Here is a 20,500-nt window from a genome sequence, read left to right as displayed (position 1 = left end):
ATCTATCACAAGATCATGAGAGCATACCCCAAATTTTATTATATTTACAAATTACTTTTATGTTGTAAACCACATTTTCTTACCACTCTTCTTGAGAAACATTTTTATGATGTATGCACAATGACCTAACGAAAAAGACGTAAATGTTGTGTCATGATAGGTCTAATAAATTTGTGTTAAGAGGTCCATAGAGGCACACACACAACGTGGTTGTGTTAATAGACTATAAAAGCCGCACCATTTTTTGAATCTCCCTAGCCTTGGCTAATCAGCATAATTAAGGGCTAAATACAATGTTAGCATCAACATACATATTAGTGTAATTTATTCATTATTGAAACAAACCATCGTTACTCCTCTTGATTTCACCTGAACTTTATTCACTATTGAAATAAACCATTGTTACTCCTCTTGATTTCACCTAAACAATATATGTACATTTAGAAATAGTTATTATGAATACCCTAAATCCTATATGTACACATTGTTTTCCTTTTTTTAACCGCAAGTACGATGATATTTGCAATTAAATCCTTTCACTTTTAAAATTAAAAATTGAGCTTTCAAACTCATTCAAATTCTAAAATTAAAAGTTGAGCTTTCAAACTCATTCAAATTCTAAAATTAAACTTAGGTCCAAATTTACATAATTGTATAAATTGTATTTATTATATAAATTGAGTATTCAATTTTTATTATTTGTAGGTTAAATTTTTACAATTATTATAAGTTTGGAGATCCAACTTTAGTACTCTTAGAAGTTTAAGAACCCAAGTCAAGTGTTACCGTAGAATGTTTGTGAGTATAAGTGTAACAATTTTAGGTGGCTTTTGCTATTTGTCCATTGAAGTAGGGAGTTGCCTCCAATTGCTAACAACATTATTCCTATTTTTCTTTCTTTCTTTTCCCAAAAAAGAAAAAAAAAAACAAAATCAACATCATCATTATCTTCATGGTGTTTTATCCCTTCAAAAATTAGAGAGCAGGAAAAAGACGAGATGTACATGAAGAGATGAAAACTCACTTAACCTAAACCTATCCAATACTCTGCCTTCTTTTAATACATAATAATGTTGTAATGAGGTAGATAGGTGTAATGGGTTGCAAGTGGCAAGTTAAGTATTTTCCTTCCATTCATTACAATAAAGTGATAACTATAATTGGTACCGTGAAACATTTATTATGTCTATCGACCCTACAAAATAATAATAATAATTTCACTCTTTCAAACTTTTTTCTTCTCTCTCTCTTACTTTCATTATTGTCAAGAAAGAAATGCAACGACAGAGAAGAGAAGCAAAATAAATAATAATAACAGGAAGAGTGAAGCTGAAAATCAACTCAAATTACAACACATAAGATTTGAAATTTTAACATTCAAAAGGTTTTTTGAGTGCAGTACGACAATATAGTGTTAGCTAAAAAAGGTTCTACCGTCTACGCAGTTTCCATTATTCTGACATGCCAGTCTTTTACACTTTGTATGAGCCCTATGTATTCTGTATTTAAATCTCTGTTCAAATAATGCATCTTTTTACCTTTATACTTTAGCCTTAAATACAGTAAAGGACAGAATGCCTATTACAACTATCACTACTCAATTCAGAAGATAAAAGCTTTCATGATTCACACAAACAGACACACAAAGCAGAGGCAGAGCTGAAAAATCTACTCGGGCTTAAATTTAGACCTAAAACCCTCACGGTTTCCAAGGCTTCTCACACGTGAAGCCAAGTTTCTTTTGTTCCAGGAAGGAACAGATTTCTCCATTCTAGATAAAACATTTAAAAGGGTATCTCTTAAAATAATCCAAATGAGGCTTTTGAGGAGACTCATGTCTCTTCTTGCTTTGAAGAGAGCAAACCCATGTTTTTTAAAGGATTCGCAACTCATTTCCTTCAAACCATTTCCAGGCATTTTTACTGAATTAAGTTGACTTGTTTTAAGGCTTCCAGAGAAAGAAGTAAATAATTATAAATAATATATTAAAAGGGGTGACACTCTTCCCTAGCTTTTTTTTGTTACAGATTTTGCCTGCAGAAACTATTCTAAAGCTAAAGAGATCATCAAAAGAAGTGATGGTAACTGTAGTTTAAAGCAAAGTTACAATTTTATCATTTAATATTTAGCTGACCTGACAAGCAAAAGCCAACCAACTCAAAAGATCTCTGACCTGGTCCAAGGCCAAACTGCGCGCCCCTCTTCTAGCTGAAGACTGTTGGTTTTCACCCTTTTTACACTCGAGAGATAAACAGAATCACCAAGGCCCCACCAACAAATTATCAACATCAATTGAATTTCGATGTAGATCTGATCAAAAGTAAGATCTTGGAGGGAACGAGCTACTTCAACTTGGCTGAAAGATGAGGCATCCATTGGTTGTTCCTAACATGCTCTAAGTATTGCCAACATCCTTGCTATTGCAAGTTGATTTCGACCAGATTATAACCCGAGCTCCTGAAGCAAGCCTGTGAAAAAAGAATTGAACTAAATGTCAACAAAGATTTCACCAAAGCGGTGGCTAAATAGCGCCACCTTCAGAATCTATCAAGAAAATTGTGAATCTGCACTCAACTTTCTTCGATCTTGATCACATCCTCTTCCTCTTCTCGAAAGGAATCTAGCTTCTTAGACTGTTTCCTTCCGGAGAAAGGCTCTGTAATCCTTTTGCTGCTATCATTGGAGGTCGTAGGGCTTACGTTTTGAGAGGTTACACCATCAGAAGAAGTTCTTGGTCTCTCAGAAGAAGGAGACTTCATTGGCTCGTTGCGTGTCTGCTTGCTTAGAGAAGCTTTAATGGCCCGAGGAATGCACTTGGAGCGACTAGAGGTTGACTGATCCTTGTCTTCAGTTGAATTCAATTGCTTAAATGTCCTGTAGTATTAGCTTACTGTAAGTCATAAACTAACTGGGACTGCAAGTATTATGAAGAAATAACCACGCATATCCCATAAACTAACTTTTAATGTGTATTGTACAAGACAAAATAAGTAGACACCGATATAAATAAAATATAATGATGGCAACCAAATCTAGCTGCTGGCATACATATACACACAAAACATGAAGTACAAACGTGTATTTGAAAGATACGAAAGGTCCATATTCTATTGTGGCAAGCTATGATGGTGAGTTCTTGACATCCATGTAATTTTCACATTCGTCCTCTGATCAACTAAAGCCAATTAGATTAGTCCCAAAATCTTCATTTTATGGGGAGAAGAGAAGCAGAGAAGCAGGTGAAAGCAGCCATAACAGTGAGATCTTAATCATTAAACAGAGATGAAGCTTCAAAGGATCTACTAACATTAACATGAGAAACAAGGTAAAAAAGTAACAGTAAGAAGACACGAGAATTTTTCTCCTATAAGCACTATTATGCACTACTTCAAAATGTAAAAGAACATGACAGAAATGCTGGTTCACCAGTCTTGGCTAGCTAAGTCTGCATAATCTCTCTTCAAACTTTAAGCTTTATACAGCACAAAATTGTAGCATACGAATTTTGTACTTTTTTAACATCCTATTCAACTGGACAAAGAAAATAAGCTGACAGAAAATAGCGCAGGCATGGATCAAGGGTTCCATCAATCAAAACAACTAATCTTCAGCATGTTACACTGAACAATTACGTCCGCTGTCCACTAAAATCACGGTAACAGTTCTTTTTCTCCAATTATGTCACTGTCTTAATTGAGCAAGCTTGACCATTGTCATCACATAAGCCATGAAAAGCAAAAGTATTTGAGGAGAATTGAAGACAAATAAAAGTAATAAATTGCTTCAAATTTATGGATATTAGAACATTTAACATTAGTAAAATATATGGACATAAAAGAACCTGTCAGCATTGTATGAAGATGATCGTTTTAGAGTTGTCAGCCCATCCGCTTGCAGCATTTTAGTCTCAATCAAGCTACCACTGAAATATTCCTTGTCTTCCAACCTCAAGCCCATCATCCTAGGATTCTCAGACAAGCAGTTGAGTTCTCCCAACATCACTGTAGTAGAGAATAATGGAGAGGGAAATTTGGTGTGAGAAAACCTTGGCTTGTACGATGGAATGAGTCCAAAACTATGATCCTTGACCGATATTGATCCACACGATATAAGTTGCATTAACACATTTGTAGCCTTGAGTCTTGCATTGGCTGGCATCCGAATTTCTTCTTCTTCAAGAATCCTAAAACTGTTGATTTTACTGGCATCAGCTCTGATAAGAGACTCTAACGTTTCAGTCTTCCCACCTGAGGAGGAAGCACTAGAGGACAATGTGGGTGGAGAAACTGAATCCTGAGGAGCATCGTAGTTTTTCTTATGATTTGAAGCCGCATTGTTAAGAGTCTGGTTACAATCTGGTTCTAGGGAACCATCATCCGTTGAAACTCCCCTTGTACACGTTTCTCGTGTTTTTGGTCTGCTAATATTTTCCTCAGTCTGAGTCGATGCATCAGACAAGCCATCAGTCTTGTACACCTTGTATTCTGTCAAGCTAAGACAACCACCCCATGAACTTTTTCCACCTCCAGAATCCGGAGACATGCTTGATGAACCAGGTCGAAGAACAGACAACGAGAGGTCATCTTCTTGAGAATTTTTCATTTCTTTTCCGGTCATGCTTGAAGATGATGATGAATCGTCCTGACTCTGGGAAGATGCTGGATCAGGTAATTGCTTCAGTGGCTGAATATTCACATTGCCAATGGAGCTGAAATGGTCTGCGAGATCATATCTAACTTTCAATACTTTTTTACCACGAGAAATAGAACCAAATAACCATCCGTGAGTTTCTTTCCCGGTTTAGTTTCTCAAGTTATGTCAGATGTGAATTTAAACCCCCGATTATGTATGTCTTCAAAACCTTTTACCTTAAATTTTTTTACTAACCTTTACTAGTAGTGGACTCTTCAAACAGCTCGGAGCCTTTGAGAACGTACTCATTTCCGTGAGCCGGAAGAATTAGGTCATCTTCACAGAGATCATGCCAAACAAATCCATTCTTGTAGCTTCTGCACAATTAGGCCCAACACATTGCACTATAAGAATGCTGCTACATTTCAATATTTCAGAAACTGAAGCATCTGAGTTTTCAGATTATTTCTCTCCAACATTTATCATCCTCCAAAGAGAATCTAAAGCAAACGTTAAGATCATAAATAATTTACCTCTTACAAGACCAAGAGTATAAGGTAGCCATGCCTCTTCCTCTGAGAACGTTAAGCCTGTTAATCACATCTGGGCAAAAACTACTTTAAAGCATATAAATCCATTGGGAGAGGAGGGGCATAACATATTCTTATACATTTCGATTTGGCAATACCTCTCAAGTACAGTCCCTCAGAGGATGAGAGTGGAACTTCCATGAAATGAGGATGCTCCAGCTGCCTATTTCTGCATAGATAGTAAATTACAGGCACCTTCCGAACCTGTTGATATTTGGGCGATTTCTCAGTCCACACCTTAGCCCTCTCAGGACTGAGTTGGTTGTACTTCTTCATTCTCATCTCCATGGCACCTCAATATTCATCAATCCCTCGTCAAAGCGGCTACCAATCTAGCAGATTTGAAGATTTTAGCTTCCTTTGGAACAGTATCACAGAAACCCTGTATGAAACAAGTCGTGATCAGTCAGCCTCGGATGCGTGAAGAAGAGGGCTTTAAGAATACAAATGGCAGAACAAATTGAAAAATGTCATTGCCAGATCTAAGAACGGAGGAAAGAGCAAACTCCAAGTAAGATGCAGCCAAAGTGAAAAGAGGCCAATCATAAAGGGAAATAAAAAAGAATCTTTGATGCCAAGAGAACAAGTAGAGCGTAAAATTGACTGAGAATAGGAGGAAGAAGAAGGAAAGCTCGCCCGCGTTTATTGCTCAATGGTACAGAGACAGCTTAGAAAATTGGGATCATATAAGACGTCGACTTTACAGATAGAGAAAGACGTGGTGACATGGGACTGAGAGGGACGCGACGGAAACGAAACCAGAAGATCTTACCCCTCACCTCATTTTCTGGGGTCTTACCTTTTTGCTTCTTCTTTTACGTTCCCTTTCTCTTTTTTGGCTGATTCTGTGGAACGCCATTAGGTAGCTAGCTTACCTTGCCTAGTTGTCTCTTCTTAAATCTCAACCGCCTTGGGAAAATATATGTATATACAAAAATCTATTATTTTTTCTGTACAAATGTCCAGTAGCTTTGGACTTCTCCTTGACGCCTACTGTACTGTCGGTAAAAATTTAAACTTGAAACAACCAGTCTACTTCACTCCACCACCGTCAAAACTATTACAGGAGTAGTTGACTGTTGAGAGTGTTAAAATTCAACTCCGTTGCGCTAAGTACACTTTTAAATTATACTTGTTTTGTTTCTACCTTTGGATCCCGAAAGAAAATGATGAGTTTTTTATGGAATGCTTTAAAAAAATAATCATATGGGTATGGATGTACTTTGGATGGATTCTATGAAACCAACAAAATACAGGTAAAAGACCCCAAAACACTTGAATCTGAAAAACTTGCAATGCCAAATCAAATGATTCAAAAAGTAGACAGCATCCATTTTGCTCGAAAATCATTTTAAAAAAAAAACATTGTGAAATATGAAGAGGACTTTTTACAAACACGTTGAGAGCATCACTTTTGCCCGAAAATAAAAAAAAAGGGAAGCAGAGCAACAAACCCAGATGGAGCAGCGGCGGCCCAAGTCGAGTCACTGAATAATTGTGTTAACAAAGCTTTCCCAACACAATTGGTGGACATAATGGAATAATTGTCAGGAAAGAGGCAGGGCAATGAACAACATGGTGGATACGGCAGGAGGCACGATCGCCTTGAATTTGGTTGCTCCCTTTCCTCCAAGGAACCAACCTTCTCGTAGATTAGCCTCATTAAATACGCTCAAAATCGTGGGTCATCCCATTTTCCTCTCTTTGAATTTTCAGTGTTTGTTGCGTACTTTCCTGCTTCTATTCAATTTTCTAGCTAGCCATTTCCTGAAACGCTTTTTGTTTACTAATTGAATCAAACCTCTAAAGTTAAGTTCTTTAAACTTTCTATTTGATCCAACTTTATTTAGTATTTCATATATTTTTTCTTGTAAATGTTGGTGGCCTATGAACCATCGAAACCATAAATATTGCATCGGTTATTTTTCAATTAGATTGCAATTTACGAAGATTCGATTTCCAATTTCTTATTTAGTTACTTAATCAATCACATAAATACAAATCAAATTTTGAAATTGAATTTCAAATAAAGGAATATAAGGTGTGTCTGGTAAATGACAATATATAATATATTCAAATCATAATATAATTCCTTAACTAAATATTTTTTTATCAAATATTAATAGTTCATAAAAGAAATTGAAGATCTTGTATAATAATCGTTTCACAGTAATACACAAACGACAATACTTCACTTTGAATTTTGAATGAGTTTTCTTATCAACAATCCATATTCAATTTCTTGAAAAAACCACTTTATAAAATTATATGAATTTTAATTTATATGGTTATATATTCGAAAGGATCAAAAGAAAGCGACATTTCAATTGATTTGAATCCAAACTTTTAGGTTCGGACATAATTTAATATATTTTTAAATAGATTTACTACTTAGAATTGATCTGATCTATTGTAATAAAATTGAGTTACACCATATGCATCACATGACACGTTTTGATTAGATGAGCAATTGAGTTCGACAATTATTATTTTAAATTAATAAATTGTAAATTAAAAAAAAGATTAGGGGTACTTATCCCTTAAAATTGAATTTTAAAATTAATTTTTTTTATTAGCACTATCATTGATTAGTAGGTAGTAACTATCCCTTATCATTGATTAACATTCAAAAGAATTTATCATTGATTAACATTCAAAAGAATGATTAATCTAATCACCCTCGTTAAATATTCCTCTATTGTTGAAAAATAAATATAATTTAATAAGGTGAGGCAAATATTCATGAAGGGTTGTTTATTTTCCACTGTAACAATCATTTTTCATAATTACCCTATAGAATATACTCGATTCACACTCGTAAATTATTAAACATTTTTTAACCATTAGAAAGAAAAGGAAAATCTAAATTTTAACTTCAAAATTGATAATACAATTAAGTTACGTTCATTTTGACAAATTTTTAATATTTGATGCAATATTTATCAGCTCGTTCCTTATCACTACTTAAAAGCCGGTTAGAAAAATAACAATTACATACGGATGGAAGCATTTGTAAAACAAACTAAATAGAAGCATTATGGTCAGTAGTGATTAATGGTGGGAAAGTGCCAAAGTAAGCAAAGTCAGGGGCGTATAGAAAACATAAGTTGGTGTTTTAGGGTAAAAACCCATAAATAATAGGGTTGTTGAAGGGCTACATAAACATGGTCGCGGTCCATATATGCTCTCTAGATAACGGACAATCTTTAACTAACAACCAATTAAAGCTTTGATTCTGTAGCTTTATGCTCTTACACAAATATTCCTCTTGTTTTTGCAATCTAAATAATATTATTTTTACTTACCAATTTATCATTTCGGTAATTCATTTTTTACATTTATTTCATATTTTGATTGGGTCAAATTTTTATAACGATTATTTAAAAACAAAGAATGATAATAACAATAAAAAAAGTTAAAACTATATATATTTTAATGTAATTGTATTATAGTGAATTATAAATTATGTGTATATATATAAACAATTAAAATGATAATCTACTCTTTTTATTATTATTATTTATTGGAATAATAATAATTTAGTATTTTTATATTATTAAACAATAGAATTAGTTTATCTATTTTATAACTGAACTCGGTTTTTCTAAAGTCATAACTATGATAAATTATTTTAAAAGTTAGACTCTTTGAGGCTTTGATTAAAGAGATTTTTATTGAAACGTCCTTTAATATGTATATAGAGAGATACATACATACGTGAGAACTAATTAATCTATAGATTAGCAAACTAGTTCAAATAGTAACATTTTATTTGATTTCTTTAAAACAAAATCATTTGTTATTGGAAAGACAACAACAAAGTTATTTAAAAAGTACTTTAAAATACATACATATGTTATATTCTTATTCCTTGTTTTTCTTTTGCACCCCACAGTTGGGGCAACTCGTAGCTAATCATTTTACTCTTTGTTTTATATATATATATATATAAATATTACAATTATTTGTTTTAGATATTGTTTTTTAGTACATTCTAAATTCTAATTATTCGTTTGACAGCTTGGAGAGTTTACTTTTTATTTGGTTCTGTTTCTTTAAATATTGGTGTATTTTTTATCAAGAGATTGTAAAGACCCTAAACCCTAAAAAGTGTATATATGTGGTTTTTTTTTTTTTTTTGTTAAATATATAAAATTCTCATAAGCCTGTTTAACATGTAAGATTGAGTTGATAATTAATATATGGATAAGCAATTGAGAAAATAATAACAAGATACCTTTTTAATTTATTGGTGAATGAGCTTTTTTGCTGTAATTGTTTCATATTTTTTCTTTTACAACTTGGGGCAAAAGCAAAGCACTCACTAAACTTTAGATTTTAGTTATAATTACAATATTTTGATTTTAGAACTACCCATCATGCATACATGCATGCTTAGTGTTCACTTGCGATGCCATATTTTGCTAGCTTTGTTAAAGTGGAGTCAATATTTGGTCGAATAAGTACGTGCTCTTGCCTTCTTCATGATTATGTCCTTGGCATTGATGATGAAAAATATTTGTTATGTGTGTATAGGTGTGTGTGATCTTGTTTTTTTTCTTCTTAAAATAATAGCTTTCTTTTATCATTCTGTCAAGGCATAATTTTAATTAACTGTTTAAATTCATGTTGGGTTGCATTTACTTGTATATATTAATTTTAAGATATGTTTGATCAATAACGTTAAATTAACATGAGATATACTTACCACACATTCTTTTCTTTTTATGTTCTCATGTTTTACATACCACTTTGAGATGTAGTGACAATGAAACAATGAGTGACACAATAAAGCTTAAAGTAAAACAATACTAGAAGGTGAGAGTTGGCTACGAGGCTCGACCTTAATCCATGTCAAAGTCGACCCAATAAATAAAAAGGTTAGATATACAAATAAGAGGAAGATTACATTCAGTGGAAAGTAAGTCACACTCACACCCGAAAATCTCTGCTTTGCTGCATCGATTTTCTTCACAACTCAATTATTTGAGCTTTTGTGACAAAATATTTAGAAACGAAAATTAAATTCCAATTTGAATAAATTGAAGTTAAGTGGGGTTAATTGAAATTGCTGAGATAATTGATTGTTGTATTTTATTATTTTAGTTGGAAGGGTTGCAATCAAAATTTAATTAATTTGAAGAATATAATTTTTTGATAAAAGGTTTGAGAAGATTAAAAATATTTGGAATTTGAAGAGGAGAAAGAGGAAAAACTTGGCTTTGACTATTACTTCAGTTTTCTGGCCGTGCAAACTGCAAACAACCCCTCCTTCCGTCGTCCATGGCCGCCACCCTTTCCTCGGGCGCCGTTGCTCCCTCCTCCACCATCCATCGTCGTCGGTAAGGAATCTCCGTTCGCTTCTCTTCCAAATTATTGCTCTAAATTATTTAGTGGACCCTAAACTAATTTGAGCCCAAATTCTGGGAGAAGAAGAGCTCGTATAAAAGGCAGGCCCATTTACGGCCCATCATCTGCACTCTGGCAGTATCGGAATAAGCAAGCATCGATTCGATTCCGACACCGTTCAACTGAAGAAACAAAAACGCGAATGAAAACCCAAAACCCAAAACCCTTCCCGCCATTTCTCAGTTCTTTCATTTCTTCCGCTATTGCTTTGCTCTCCTCTTTGTTGAAACCTTTCTTCTACTTTTCGATACCTGCAATTTGATGCTTTCTCTGCGTTCATGTTTCTATCTACGTCCCATCACATTGCCTCATCCCCAATTCAAGAAACTCATTTTCTCCAACAATTCTTCCTTCTCTTTCAAACCCATATCTCATAATTTTGTTTCACCAATGTCTTCTCGTCCTTCCGCCTTCGATGCTCTCATGTCTGGTGCTCGTGCCGCTGCCAAGAAGAAGCCTGCTAATTCTTCTCCCAAGAAGCGTAAAGCCCTTGATTCTTTAGATTCTCCTCTGAAACCTAGCTCTTTCCTTGCTCTTGAGTCAACGCCGCCTGTTGAATCGCAGTGCGGCAGTTCAGTTTCAAATTTGGACGATCATGGAGGTACTCATTTGGATGGTGTCGATTTGGGAGAAACCAAATTGCGTCAGGATAATGATGGCGGTGTTGGAGCCAAGATTGGGCCATTTGGGAACAAGACTTGTGCGTCTAGTGTTCAAGAAAGAACAGCGAAATTGAAGAGCTCTACTGCAGAGTTGAAAAAGAAGGCTAAGGATTTCAACTCGAAGAATGTCGCATGTTGGAAAGAGGGTGAACGTGTTCCCTTTTTGTTTCTGTGTTTGGGGTTCGATATGATTTCGGAGGAGTCCAGTAGGATTACTATCACTGATATAGTCTGCAACATGCTGAGGACCGTCATGGATACTACACCCGACGACTTGGTAGCCACTGTTTATCTTTTGGCGAATAAGATTGCTCCAGCTCATGAAGGGCTTGAGTTGGGGATTGGGGATGCTTCTATTATCAAAGCTCTTTCTGAGGCATTTGGGAGGACAGAGGCACAGGTCAAAAAGCAGTACAAGGTAAGGGGGCTTTTGAGTTTCGTCCTCCAAATTTATTACGTATTCATATTATTGGATTTATTTTCATCGTAACGTGCTTTGCAGAGTTTGTAATTGAAAAAGAATGGATGATAAAGTCTCTATCTTTATTTTCTCTTTTCTTTGATCAGAATTAAAATGTTTTCAAAGGGTCTCAAGAATGAGACAATTCATTGTTTCCCAGTGTATTAGAAGTTTGTAGTTGTGTGCTATTTGAACGACAAACATTTTATATTTTAATGTGTCAGTTGTTTGACAGGAATTGGGAGATTTGGGTCTTGTTGCTAAAGCTAGCCGTTCATCTCAATCTATGATGCGAAAGCCCGATGCTTTAACTGTTACCAAAGTATTTGACACATTTCGACTGATTGCTAAGGTGTGTTAGGCTTGTGATTTGAATTGCTTATTGTATAACCAGTAAACTAGGTTGTGGTTAGTTTGACCTCGTTGGAAATCCTTTATTTAGTGGAGATCCCTTTTGGGGCTTGTCTTTTTTGACGTCCTTGTATTCTTTCATTGTTTGTCAATGAAAGCAGTTGTTTCTATAAAATTGAAAAAAGTTTGACTGCGAACTATTACTATATGGTGTGGAGTTACCATCTAGTAAATTCAGCTTTTTCCTACGTTAAAAAACTAAGCATTTTTTTCTAATATTATCTCAATCTTGTTGTTTTGTAATATTATCGCATTGCAAAATGATTTCAATTACTATACATTTTGTGCGCTGTAAATTTATGGCCTCAAAGTCATTTTTTCTAAAAGATTTTCTTTTCAACCTGTTTGAATTGTTCTCAGGAATCTGGCAAGGATAGTCAGGAGAAGAAAAAGAATCATATCAAGTCACTGCTTGTTGCTGCCACTGACTGTGAACCTTTATATCTGATTAGATTGCTGCAGGTTATGTCTCAGCTTTCTTAGAATTAATAACGCCGCCTTTTTTTTTCATTAAAAAGTGATGTTTTGTTCCTTTTCTCTATTGCCAATTTTTGCCATGTATCATGCAGACAAAATTGCGAATTGGACTTGCTGAGCAGACTCTTTTAGCTGCATTAGGACAAGCAGCTGTATATTCTGAAAAGCACTCAACACCACCTCCGAATATTCAATCCCCTCTAGAAGAGGTGAGTTCACATAGTCCTTGTCTATGGGAACAAATCCTTTCATTTTATCACTACGATCTTTTTGGACAATTTCATTATTTTTATTCTGAGACTCTAAACTATTATCATTAAAGTATCATGTTTTCAACTACACCTACACAGCTTGGCTTGGCTTCTGTTTTACTTGCATAGCACCATTTTCTGTGCTCTATGATATTCTCTTATCATTTGGAAGGTTCTAACGTTATGTTTGCATCAGGCTTCTAAGATTGTAAAGCAGGTGTATTCTATACTTCCAGTTTATGACAAACTTGTTCCTGCCCTTCTTAGTGGTGGTGTGTGGAATCTTTCAAAAACATGCAACTTTACACCGGGAATTCCAATTGGACCCATGCTGGCAAAACCAACAAAAGGAGTGTCTGAGATCTTAAATAAATTCCAGGGTTTGGAATTTACTTGTGAATACAAATATGATGGGGAGCGTGCCCAGGTGAGTGAACGAACAACTTGAGAAATTTGGTTTTCTGCTGCTACTTACATATTCATATGGAATGTCTTCTCTTTCACTATGCAGATACATTACATGGAAGATGGTTCAGTTGAGATATATAGTCGAAATGCTGAACGAAACACAGGAAAGTTCCCTGATGTTGTTCTCACAGTATCAAGGTAGACTGACTTGGCAGTTTCAGTTCATTTTTAATTATATGAGTCAAATGGCTTTTTATGTCTGATTCCAGTTTAGAACTTAGACATAATATGTTTTAGGCTTCCTATTCTTCTTTGAAATGCTGAATGAAACTCTTGAAGGCTCGCTTTGGTGTGTTTTCCGATTTCATCCTTCATTGTTTTGTTTTGTTTTTTGGTTGAAACCAGTTACAGAAAGTCAGATATGTTGCGCAATACTTTGTTCTTGAATCTCCAACCACCCATTTCTGCATTCATTATGCTTTGCAAAACGTTTCATTTTTTATTAGAGCATTCCATTAAAATTTGAATTTACTGCGTATTTCAGGATAAAGAAACCATCTGTAAGATCATTTATTTTGGATTGTGAACTTGTTGCTTATGATCGTGGAAAACAAAAGATTCTACCCTTTCAGGTACAGTATGTTATTGGGTTGTTCTTGTACGGCGGAATATGCTTGTCTTTGGTTGTTTTTCTAATCTTAAATATGGAGTGGTCCGTTTTTAGTATCTATTTTTGGTTTTTGAATATCTCTGTGGCCATTGCCTGTTATGCCATAAAAATTGGATTAAGATCACATGAAACTACCAGAACTTGAGATGATTGAAACGATTGTGCAAGAATGTCCGAAAGCACTTTCTTTGCTACTAAAATATAGATGCTTCTAACACATTCATCATCCTCTTTCTCTGGAAACTTGCCATTTTTTTATTTTTATTTAATTTTGGTTTTCTTTTCACTTTAAGTTTCACCACAACCAGCCATCTCAAAATTTTATCCCGAGGAGAACTATTTTAAAACTACTTTTAGTAGATATCTTCTTCTCATCACATTATTTTCTTTCTATAATCTTTACCTTCTATAGATTAGGGTGTAACACTGACCTCTGAACTTTGTGACAGATTCTGAGTACTCGAGCTCGTAAGAATGTGGCTGTGAGTGATATTAAGGTTGAAGTGTGTGTATTTGCTTTTGATTTACTCTATCTTGATGGTCAACCACTTATCCAAAGAGAACTTAATGTTCGTCGAGAGGTAAAATTTTTGCTATTTTTGTCAGTTTCAGATTTCTTCCCTTCCTTGCGTGTGTGCAGGCATGCATGCTGTCCAACTTCTATTGATGGTCACAAATGTTCTCTCTTGTTCCTTCTTGTATGCATGCGTGCGTGTTTCACGGTTTAGATTGATGATTAGCAACATTTCAGCTTTGCTGTGTTTTATATTTGTTCATGATTTTTTTTACTAAGGATATTAAGGATTGATTTTGATGACTTAAGTACCATCTCTTGTCATATGGAATTTTCACCACTTTATCTAGCCTCACATGGTTTTAGCGTTCAACATTATCTTTGTTTGGATTCTGGAATAATACTTTTGGAACATGAATGATTTGATTAACTAATGGATGCATGTTGCTCTCTTGTAGAGAGGTTCGGCTTTGTCTAAAACTCCAATATTGCAATCTAAGTTGTATCACAAAACGGCTTTGAGATTATGAGATGTTCCTTTTGCTTTAACATGTTTTGTGTTGGTCTCTGCAAATGGCTGTATCATTTATATCTCAGGTTTTGTACTTTGCAGCTTCTCTACAATTCATTTATTGAAGAATCTGGATATTTTCAATTTGCCACAGCAATAATAACAAATGATCTTGAGGAAATACAAAAGTTCCTTGATGCATCGGTTGATCAAAGGTGTGTTCCCTTTTCCTGGTCGACTGGTCCACTAGGTGTATAGTACTTTATGTAAATGTCATTCTGCTGTATAGTGGACCATGATCTCAAAAACTGAAACATCAGTGATAAGTGGCTACATTATTTCAAGCTAAAATTACCGTGCATTGTCAAGAAATTCAGATCAGTTGAATTACAAAAATGCAGTACCGCTCTCTTTCTTATTGGAGTTTTTAATTGCCAAATGGGAAATATGAGTGGAGGAAATGAAAAGGTCCAGGCAGTCATTACCGTACCGTTTACTGCTATATACAATGGAGATTCTTGTTGTGAGAATTTTAAATAAGGAAAACTTTCAATACGGGAGTTAAATGCCTAGGGAATAGTTAAGGAAAACAAAACTATATAAGGAAATAGTTACAGTGGCAAATATTTAATACTGTGAGACTTTGATTTGCTGTTTGAGTGCAGGGGTGATTATTCCTGCTGTAATTTTTGAGTGTTTTACTTCTCAAATTTCCCACACTGAACATTTGTATTTGCTTCGTAACTTTAACTTTATGTTATTGTGTTTTCTCTTGTTTTCTTGTTGTTTATTTTATCCTTCTCGAGTTCTATTAATTATCTTAGTTTGCAGCTGTGAGGGTTTAATCATCAAAACACTGAACCGGGATGCCACTTATGAGCCTTCCAAGAGGTCTCATAACTGGCTAAAACTGAAGAAGGATTACATAGACAGGTATGGACTTCATGTACTGTGTATAAATGTTGTGTGATAATCACAATCGAGCTTTATGGATGCCTATGCATGCCTGTACACTGCAGCATAGGGGATTCACTTGATCTGGTACCGATTGCTGCCTTCCATGGCCGTGGGAAACGTACAGGTACTAATAACTCTAATTAGAAAGCAGTTTTAGCATATACTCCCATTAATTCCATATGACTCTTAATTAGTTAAAATGAAATGGCTCTCTTCCTGTGAAAGCTATAGGCGTACAAGTATGTATATTTTGTGGACTCGTGCATATATGAACGTCTGTTATTCTGGCATAATCCCCCTGTATACATTTCTAGGTGTCTATGGTGCATTTCTCCTTGCCTGTTATGATAATGACAATGAAGAATTTCAAAGTATTTGTAAGATAGGTAAGGATAAGGAATGCTTTAACTTTGTTGTTCCATTGAAGCCGTCAGTGCTTGTTTATTTTTATTTTTTTATTTTCAGCTATCTAATATTAAGTTTGGATGATCCATAGGAACTGGGTTTTCTGAAGCAATGCTTGAGGAACGTTCTGCTAGTCTCCGTTCTAAAGTCATCCCTGAACCAAAGGTCTGCCCTTTAAGTCCTATTATATTTGAATAATGGGGTTTTCCATACGATTCTACTTTTTAATTAAAAATTTTCTTGTCAATTTTAGTCATATTATCGGTATGGAGATACAATCAATCCAGATGTTTGGTTTGAGCCAACTGAGGTAATAATGTTCTTTCCTGAAATCTCATTTTTGACTCTCTTCTTACTACTGTTGCCTGATTCCACTTGAGATCATGCTGTATGTTTGGGTTGAAAATTCATTCCCCTTCAATGGGTGGTATTTGAGGGTGGTGCAGAGTTTTCGTACCCCCCTTTTTGGTATTGTGCCTGTCGTGAATTTAAGGTATTTGTTGCACCCTCTCCCTCTTTGCAACAAGAGAATTCTGAAAATAACATGGAAAGAACTAAAAGGACTTTTGAAAGATATCTTAGAGTCAACAAATTCAGTTGGGACTTGCATGGTTGAAGTTGAATGCCACTGGAGTTCTCTTCTTATTTATCCTTTCCTAATGATCCTCTTTCAGGTTTGGGAGGTTAAAGCTGCAGACTTGACTATTAGCCCAGTTCATCGTGCAGGAGTCGGCATTGTGGACTCTGACAAGGTTGTATCCATGCGCAAGTTTCTCTTTGCAATTTTCTCCCTCATTATTCTTCAATTCTTTCTTTTGACCCTTTTTTCTTAGCCATTCATGATTTTCTAATTTTCTGTTTGAAGGGAATTTCTCTCCGATTTCCACGTCTTGTTCGTGTGAGGGAAGACAAAAATCCAGAGGAAGCCTCATCATCAGAGCAGGTAAATCTTATTGCATACCCTCGTTCATGCTTTCTTTGATACAATTATCAATGGATGAAATAACCAACTAAAAGAGCAAAAGGTGCATGGATGGGATTGGTGGGAGGAAAGGGCAAGTAACTCGTAAGGGTAGAAAGGAGAAAACCTCTCAGAAAACTAAGGAAATTAAAAAAAAAAAAGAGCTTATCTAGTGGTCCAAGTGACAGTAAACGAACGGTTGGGGAAAAAAAGGAAAAAGGAAAAATCAAGATCTCCAAGCCAGAGGAAAACTGAAGCATCCCAAATATTTAAAACATATCTATAATTCTTTTCAGTCTCTAAGGAGTATATGCTTTAGTTCCATGAATTTTTCAATACTGTTCTTGTGTAATACTTCTAACTCAAATTCCTTCTTTGAAATTAGGTTGCCGACATGTATAATGCTCAGAAACACAACCACCAGAACAATCAAGATGACAATGGAGACGACTAAGTATTGAAGTTTTAACTCTTTCTAAAAGCGTTGCTCGGTCGGTTTTCAACCGGATAATTATTGGCAAATGGCAAATTACATTGTCTGGTGACTCTGGTCATGGTGCCATGGCACATGTCATGTCTGCTTGGGCCTTGGGGGATATGCTTCAGGTTCAACCGATGATTTTAGCTTAGCCGATCTCGATATTCCTTGTAATAGCATAAAATGTTTTCCTGCTGTTGAGCTAAGAGCTTCATGGGCCCACATCTGTTCTGAAATCATCTTTAAAAATGTAGACAAAAATGTGAAATGAATTTCTTGACATTTGTACATTATATAACTTTTAATATTACATGAGCTGTTTCTTGTATCACCTTTAATCGTTGAGTGGTATATTATGTTTCTTTCTAGGGGACACTACAATTGCAAATAGATGAGTGTTGAGATCATCCTTGTAATAATATCATCTCAAGGTTATCTTTGGATTTTAGGCCTTTCCATGATGAGCCTGGACTTTCGTCTACATGTGCTCTCGACTTCAAGAAGCTCGGACTGAAGCGATAACCAAAGAACCTAAGTGTTTTCCGGTCTGAATGTTTGATCAAAGCAGTCACGATCAGAGGCCAAGCTATGTATACTGTTTAGTCTTCCTTGTTGACTGGGGTAGAAACAGGGCTCTGCTTTCACATGGGTTGTGCTGAAATGGGCTGTTTTGTTTCTTGTATAGCAATTTTGAGGTTAATTGGCAAAGATTTCGGAGTAAATTTTATATCTTCCTTGTCTGCATTTGGAAATGGACGAAACTCTCTAGATTTGTTCTTCATACCATTGTAATAAAAACGTAAAATTTCTTTTTATTATATGAACCCCCGCACCTTACTCTCATTTCTCAAGGTAGTCCCAAAGATCAGATTCTATGTTTATTGACCTCTAATGTATTTAGATATACTTGTTAGGCACAGGTAATATTGAAGTTGATCGTGAGATACATAAACCAGCAAATTATTGATAATGGTTATTATAATTGAACCTGCGACACTTTTGCCAACAGACTTTGTTTGGTGAGTTTGTTATATTGTGTTTTTGCTGAAATTTTAGAGAGGCAAATCAGACAGGAGACGTCTCAGAATTGGAATAGAATATAGCTAAAAACAATTCTGGAAAAATTCGACTCCGTTTCTCAGGAGTTTGAAAAAGAAAAAGATGAGTGTGAAGTAAAAGGGTGGCCATAAAAACTTCACTCTAGGCAACTCAGTCAGAGTGATGACAGAAAGGGGGAAAGTAGAGGGAGACTTCCTCTGTTGTAGCTTCCTCATACCTAGAAAGAGAGAGTTTCTTACCTATAACATAAACCTCTGTACAACCACTAAAATCAGCCACTAACCCAATTCTTTTTTCATCTTAATTAGCTCTTTACTAATATTAGACTATGCTTATGTTTTTTTGCTGTCCTTTGTTTTTGTAGTTGTCAGCAAGGAGCAAGCCTTTGACACTTTGTCTCTGTTGGAGAATCAGAGCCTTCCAAGAAAGCCCTTTTCCTGTTTCCACAATTGGTAATGTGGCTACTGCCGTTGAAGGTAACTGGAGAATCTCGGAGCATGTGCGACGGAGGTGTCGATGGAATTGTCACCGGCGGGATTTCGAATGATTCAAGTGGTGGTGGTGGATGTCTCCACTCAGGCAGAGGTCCAGCCACAAGTAGAGTCTGAAGCAAAGGACCTGCTTTCATCACTGCTTCCAAGAGCTTGCCTTTTTCAGGCAATGGCTTCTCTGGAACCAATTCCACCTCGATGTGCGGTGGCGGTATAGTTGGAGGAAACTGTGGTGGCGGAATTGGGTCAATGGCAGGAGATGAGACAATGCTTTCTTCACAATCTGACAAGGAAAAGCCATTGATAGAATCAATCCCTTTCTTTGGTTCATCTTCAATGCTGGAAATTCCTGAATGAGGGTCAGTTCTTTGCTGCTGTTGCTGCCGCTGTAGTAAAAGCTTCTCAATGAGTAACTTCTGAAACTTTTCATTAGCTTCATCTCTCTCTCTAATGGCTTTGCTGAAAAGATCCTTGAGATGAATTAACTGTTCATCTCTCTTTCTTAGCTCCTCTTGAACTGCAACTCTCGTTTGTTCCAACTCGAGAGTCGCGCAGAAAAGCGAATGCCTCAATTCTTCAATATTCTGTTTCAAAGCACACACAACCACCTAAGAAATGACAATTGGAAACAAACCCAGAAGCCAAATTCTAACAAATAGTGACAAAAGAAGAAGCTTTTTTACCTTTCCTTGGAAAAAGTAAGCCCAACCCAGAAGAGCACTACGTTGGTTTTCCATAACTGAACTCCAAAAATTTGAGAGAAGAAAAAGTAGAGAGAGAGAGAGAGAGAGAGAGAGAGAGAGATGTGGTTTCAGACTGGCAGTTGTTGAAGTTCTTATAAGAAATGTATATAATGACACTGTTTTCTTTTGACAGATTTGTTGCTTTTTGTGAAGAAGAAAAAGCAGAAACCGCCAAGAACCTAACAGAAGCCAATTCCTAACATCCTATGATTCATACACAAAGAATCCTACAAAGATCTGTTAACAAATTCCATATATAAGTAATTGCCAATTAGAGAGTTTGGGAATGAAAAAAAAAGCTGATCTATCTATGTTTTAATCTCAATTACGATGTTAAAACCTTTAGTTGATTATGACTCTGCTTTTTACTGCAACTTGAACGAGTATAACCACACAAGGACCCATCAGAAA

General features: G+C 35.5%; 3 protein-coding genes across 8 annotated transcripts; 1 reads left to right on the top strand and 2 right to left on the bottom strand.

Moving 5' to 3' along the window:
• Positions 1-1,892: 1,892 nt before the first annotated feature.
• On the bottom strand, positions 1,893-6,905 carry LOC101221316 (protein UPSTREAM OF FLC). Of its 6 annotated transcripts, none has more exons than XM_011658725.2 (7): positions 6,677-6,905; positions 5,321-5,604; positions 5,166-5,235; positions 4,888-5,009; positions 3,842-4,718; positions 2,575-2,874; positions 1,893-2,468 (listed from the first exon to the last, which is right to left on the bottom strand). In XM_011658725.2, the coding sequence occupies exons 2-7, from the start codon at positions 5,508-5,510 to the stop codon at positions 2,396-2,398; spliced, it is 1,632 nt and encodes a 543-aa protein (XP_011657027.1). In that variant the 5' UTR covers positions 5,511-5,604; positions 6,677-6,905; the 3' UTR covers positions 1,893-2,395. The 6 variants fall into 6 exon arrangements, with proteins under 6 accessions (XP_011657027.1, XP_011657028.1, XP_011657029.1 ...); XM_011658726.2 differs by lacking the exon at positions 6,677-6,905 and adding an exon at positions 6,022-6,252; XM_011658727.2 differs by lacking the exon at positions 6,677-6,905 and adding an exon at positions 5,859-5,995.
• Positions 6,906-10,693: 3,788 nt separating this feature from the next.
• Positions 10,694-18,611, top strand: LOC101213447 (DNA ligase 1). The gene is made up of 17 exons (XM_004145770.3): positions 10,694-11,711; positions 11,989-12,105; positions 12,525-12,626; positions 12,734-12,850; positions 13,089-13,319; positions 13,404-13,498; positions 13,845-13,932; positions 14,420-14,551; positions 15,098-15,210; positions 15,827-15,928; positions 16,015-16,076; positions 16,267-16,338; positions 16,449-16,522; positions 16,611-16,667; positions 17,032-17,109; positions 17,223-17,300; positions 17,704-18,611. The coding sequence occupies exons 1-17, from the start codon at positions 10,893-10,895 to the stop codon at positions 17,770-17,772; spliced, it is 2,406 nt and encodes an 801-aa protein (XP_004145818.1). The 5' UTR covers positions 10,694-10,892; the 3' UTR covers positions 17,773-18,611.
• Positions 18,612-18,864: 253 nt separating this feature from the next.
• Positions 18,865-20,260, bottom strand: LOC101221076. The gene is made up of 2 exons (XM_011658719.2): positions 20,030-20,260; positions 18,865-19,930 (listed from the first exon to the last, which is right to left on the bottom strand). The coding sequence occupies exons 1-2, from the start codon at positions 20,081-20,083 to the stop codon at positions 19,223-19,225; spliced, it is 762 nt and encodes a 253-aa protein (XP_011657021.1). The 5' UTR covers positions 20,084-20,260; the 3' UTR covers positions 18,865-19,222.
• Positions 20,261-20,500: the final 240 nt, after the last annotated feature.

This window comes from Cucumis sativus, chromosome 6 (assembly GCF_000004075.3).
Source record: "Cucumis sativus cultivar 9930 chromosome 6, Cucumber_9930_V3, whole genome shotgun sequence".
Taxonomy (NCBI): domain Eukaryota; kingdom Viridiplantae; phylum Streptophyta; class Magnoliopsida; order Cucurbitales; family Cucurbitaceae; genus Cucumis; species Cucumis sativus.
This window is presented reverse-complemented; position numbering and strand designations above follow the sequence as displayed.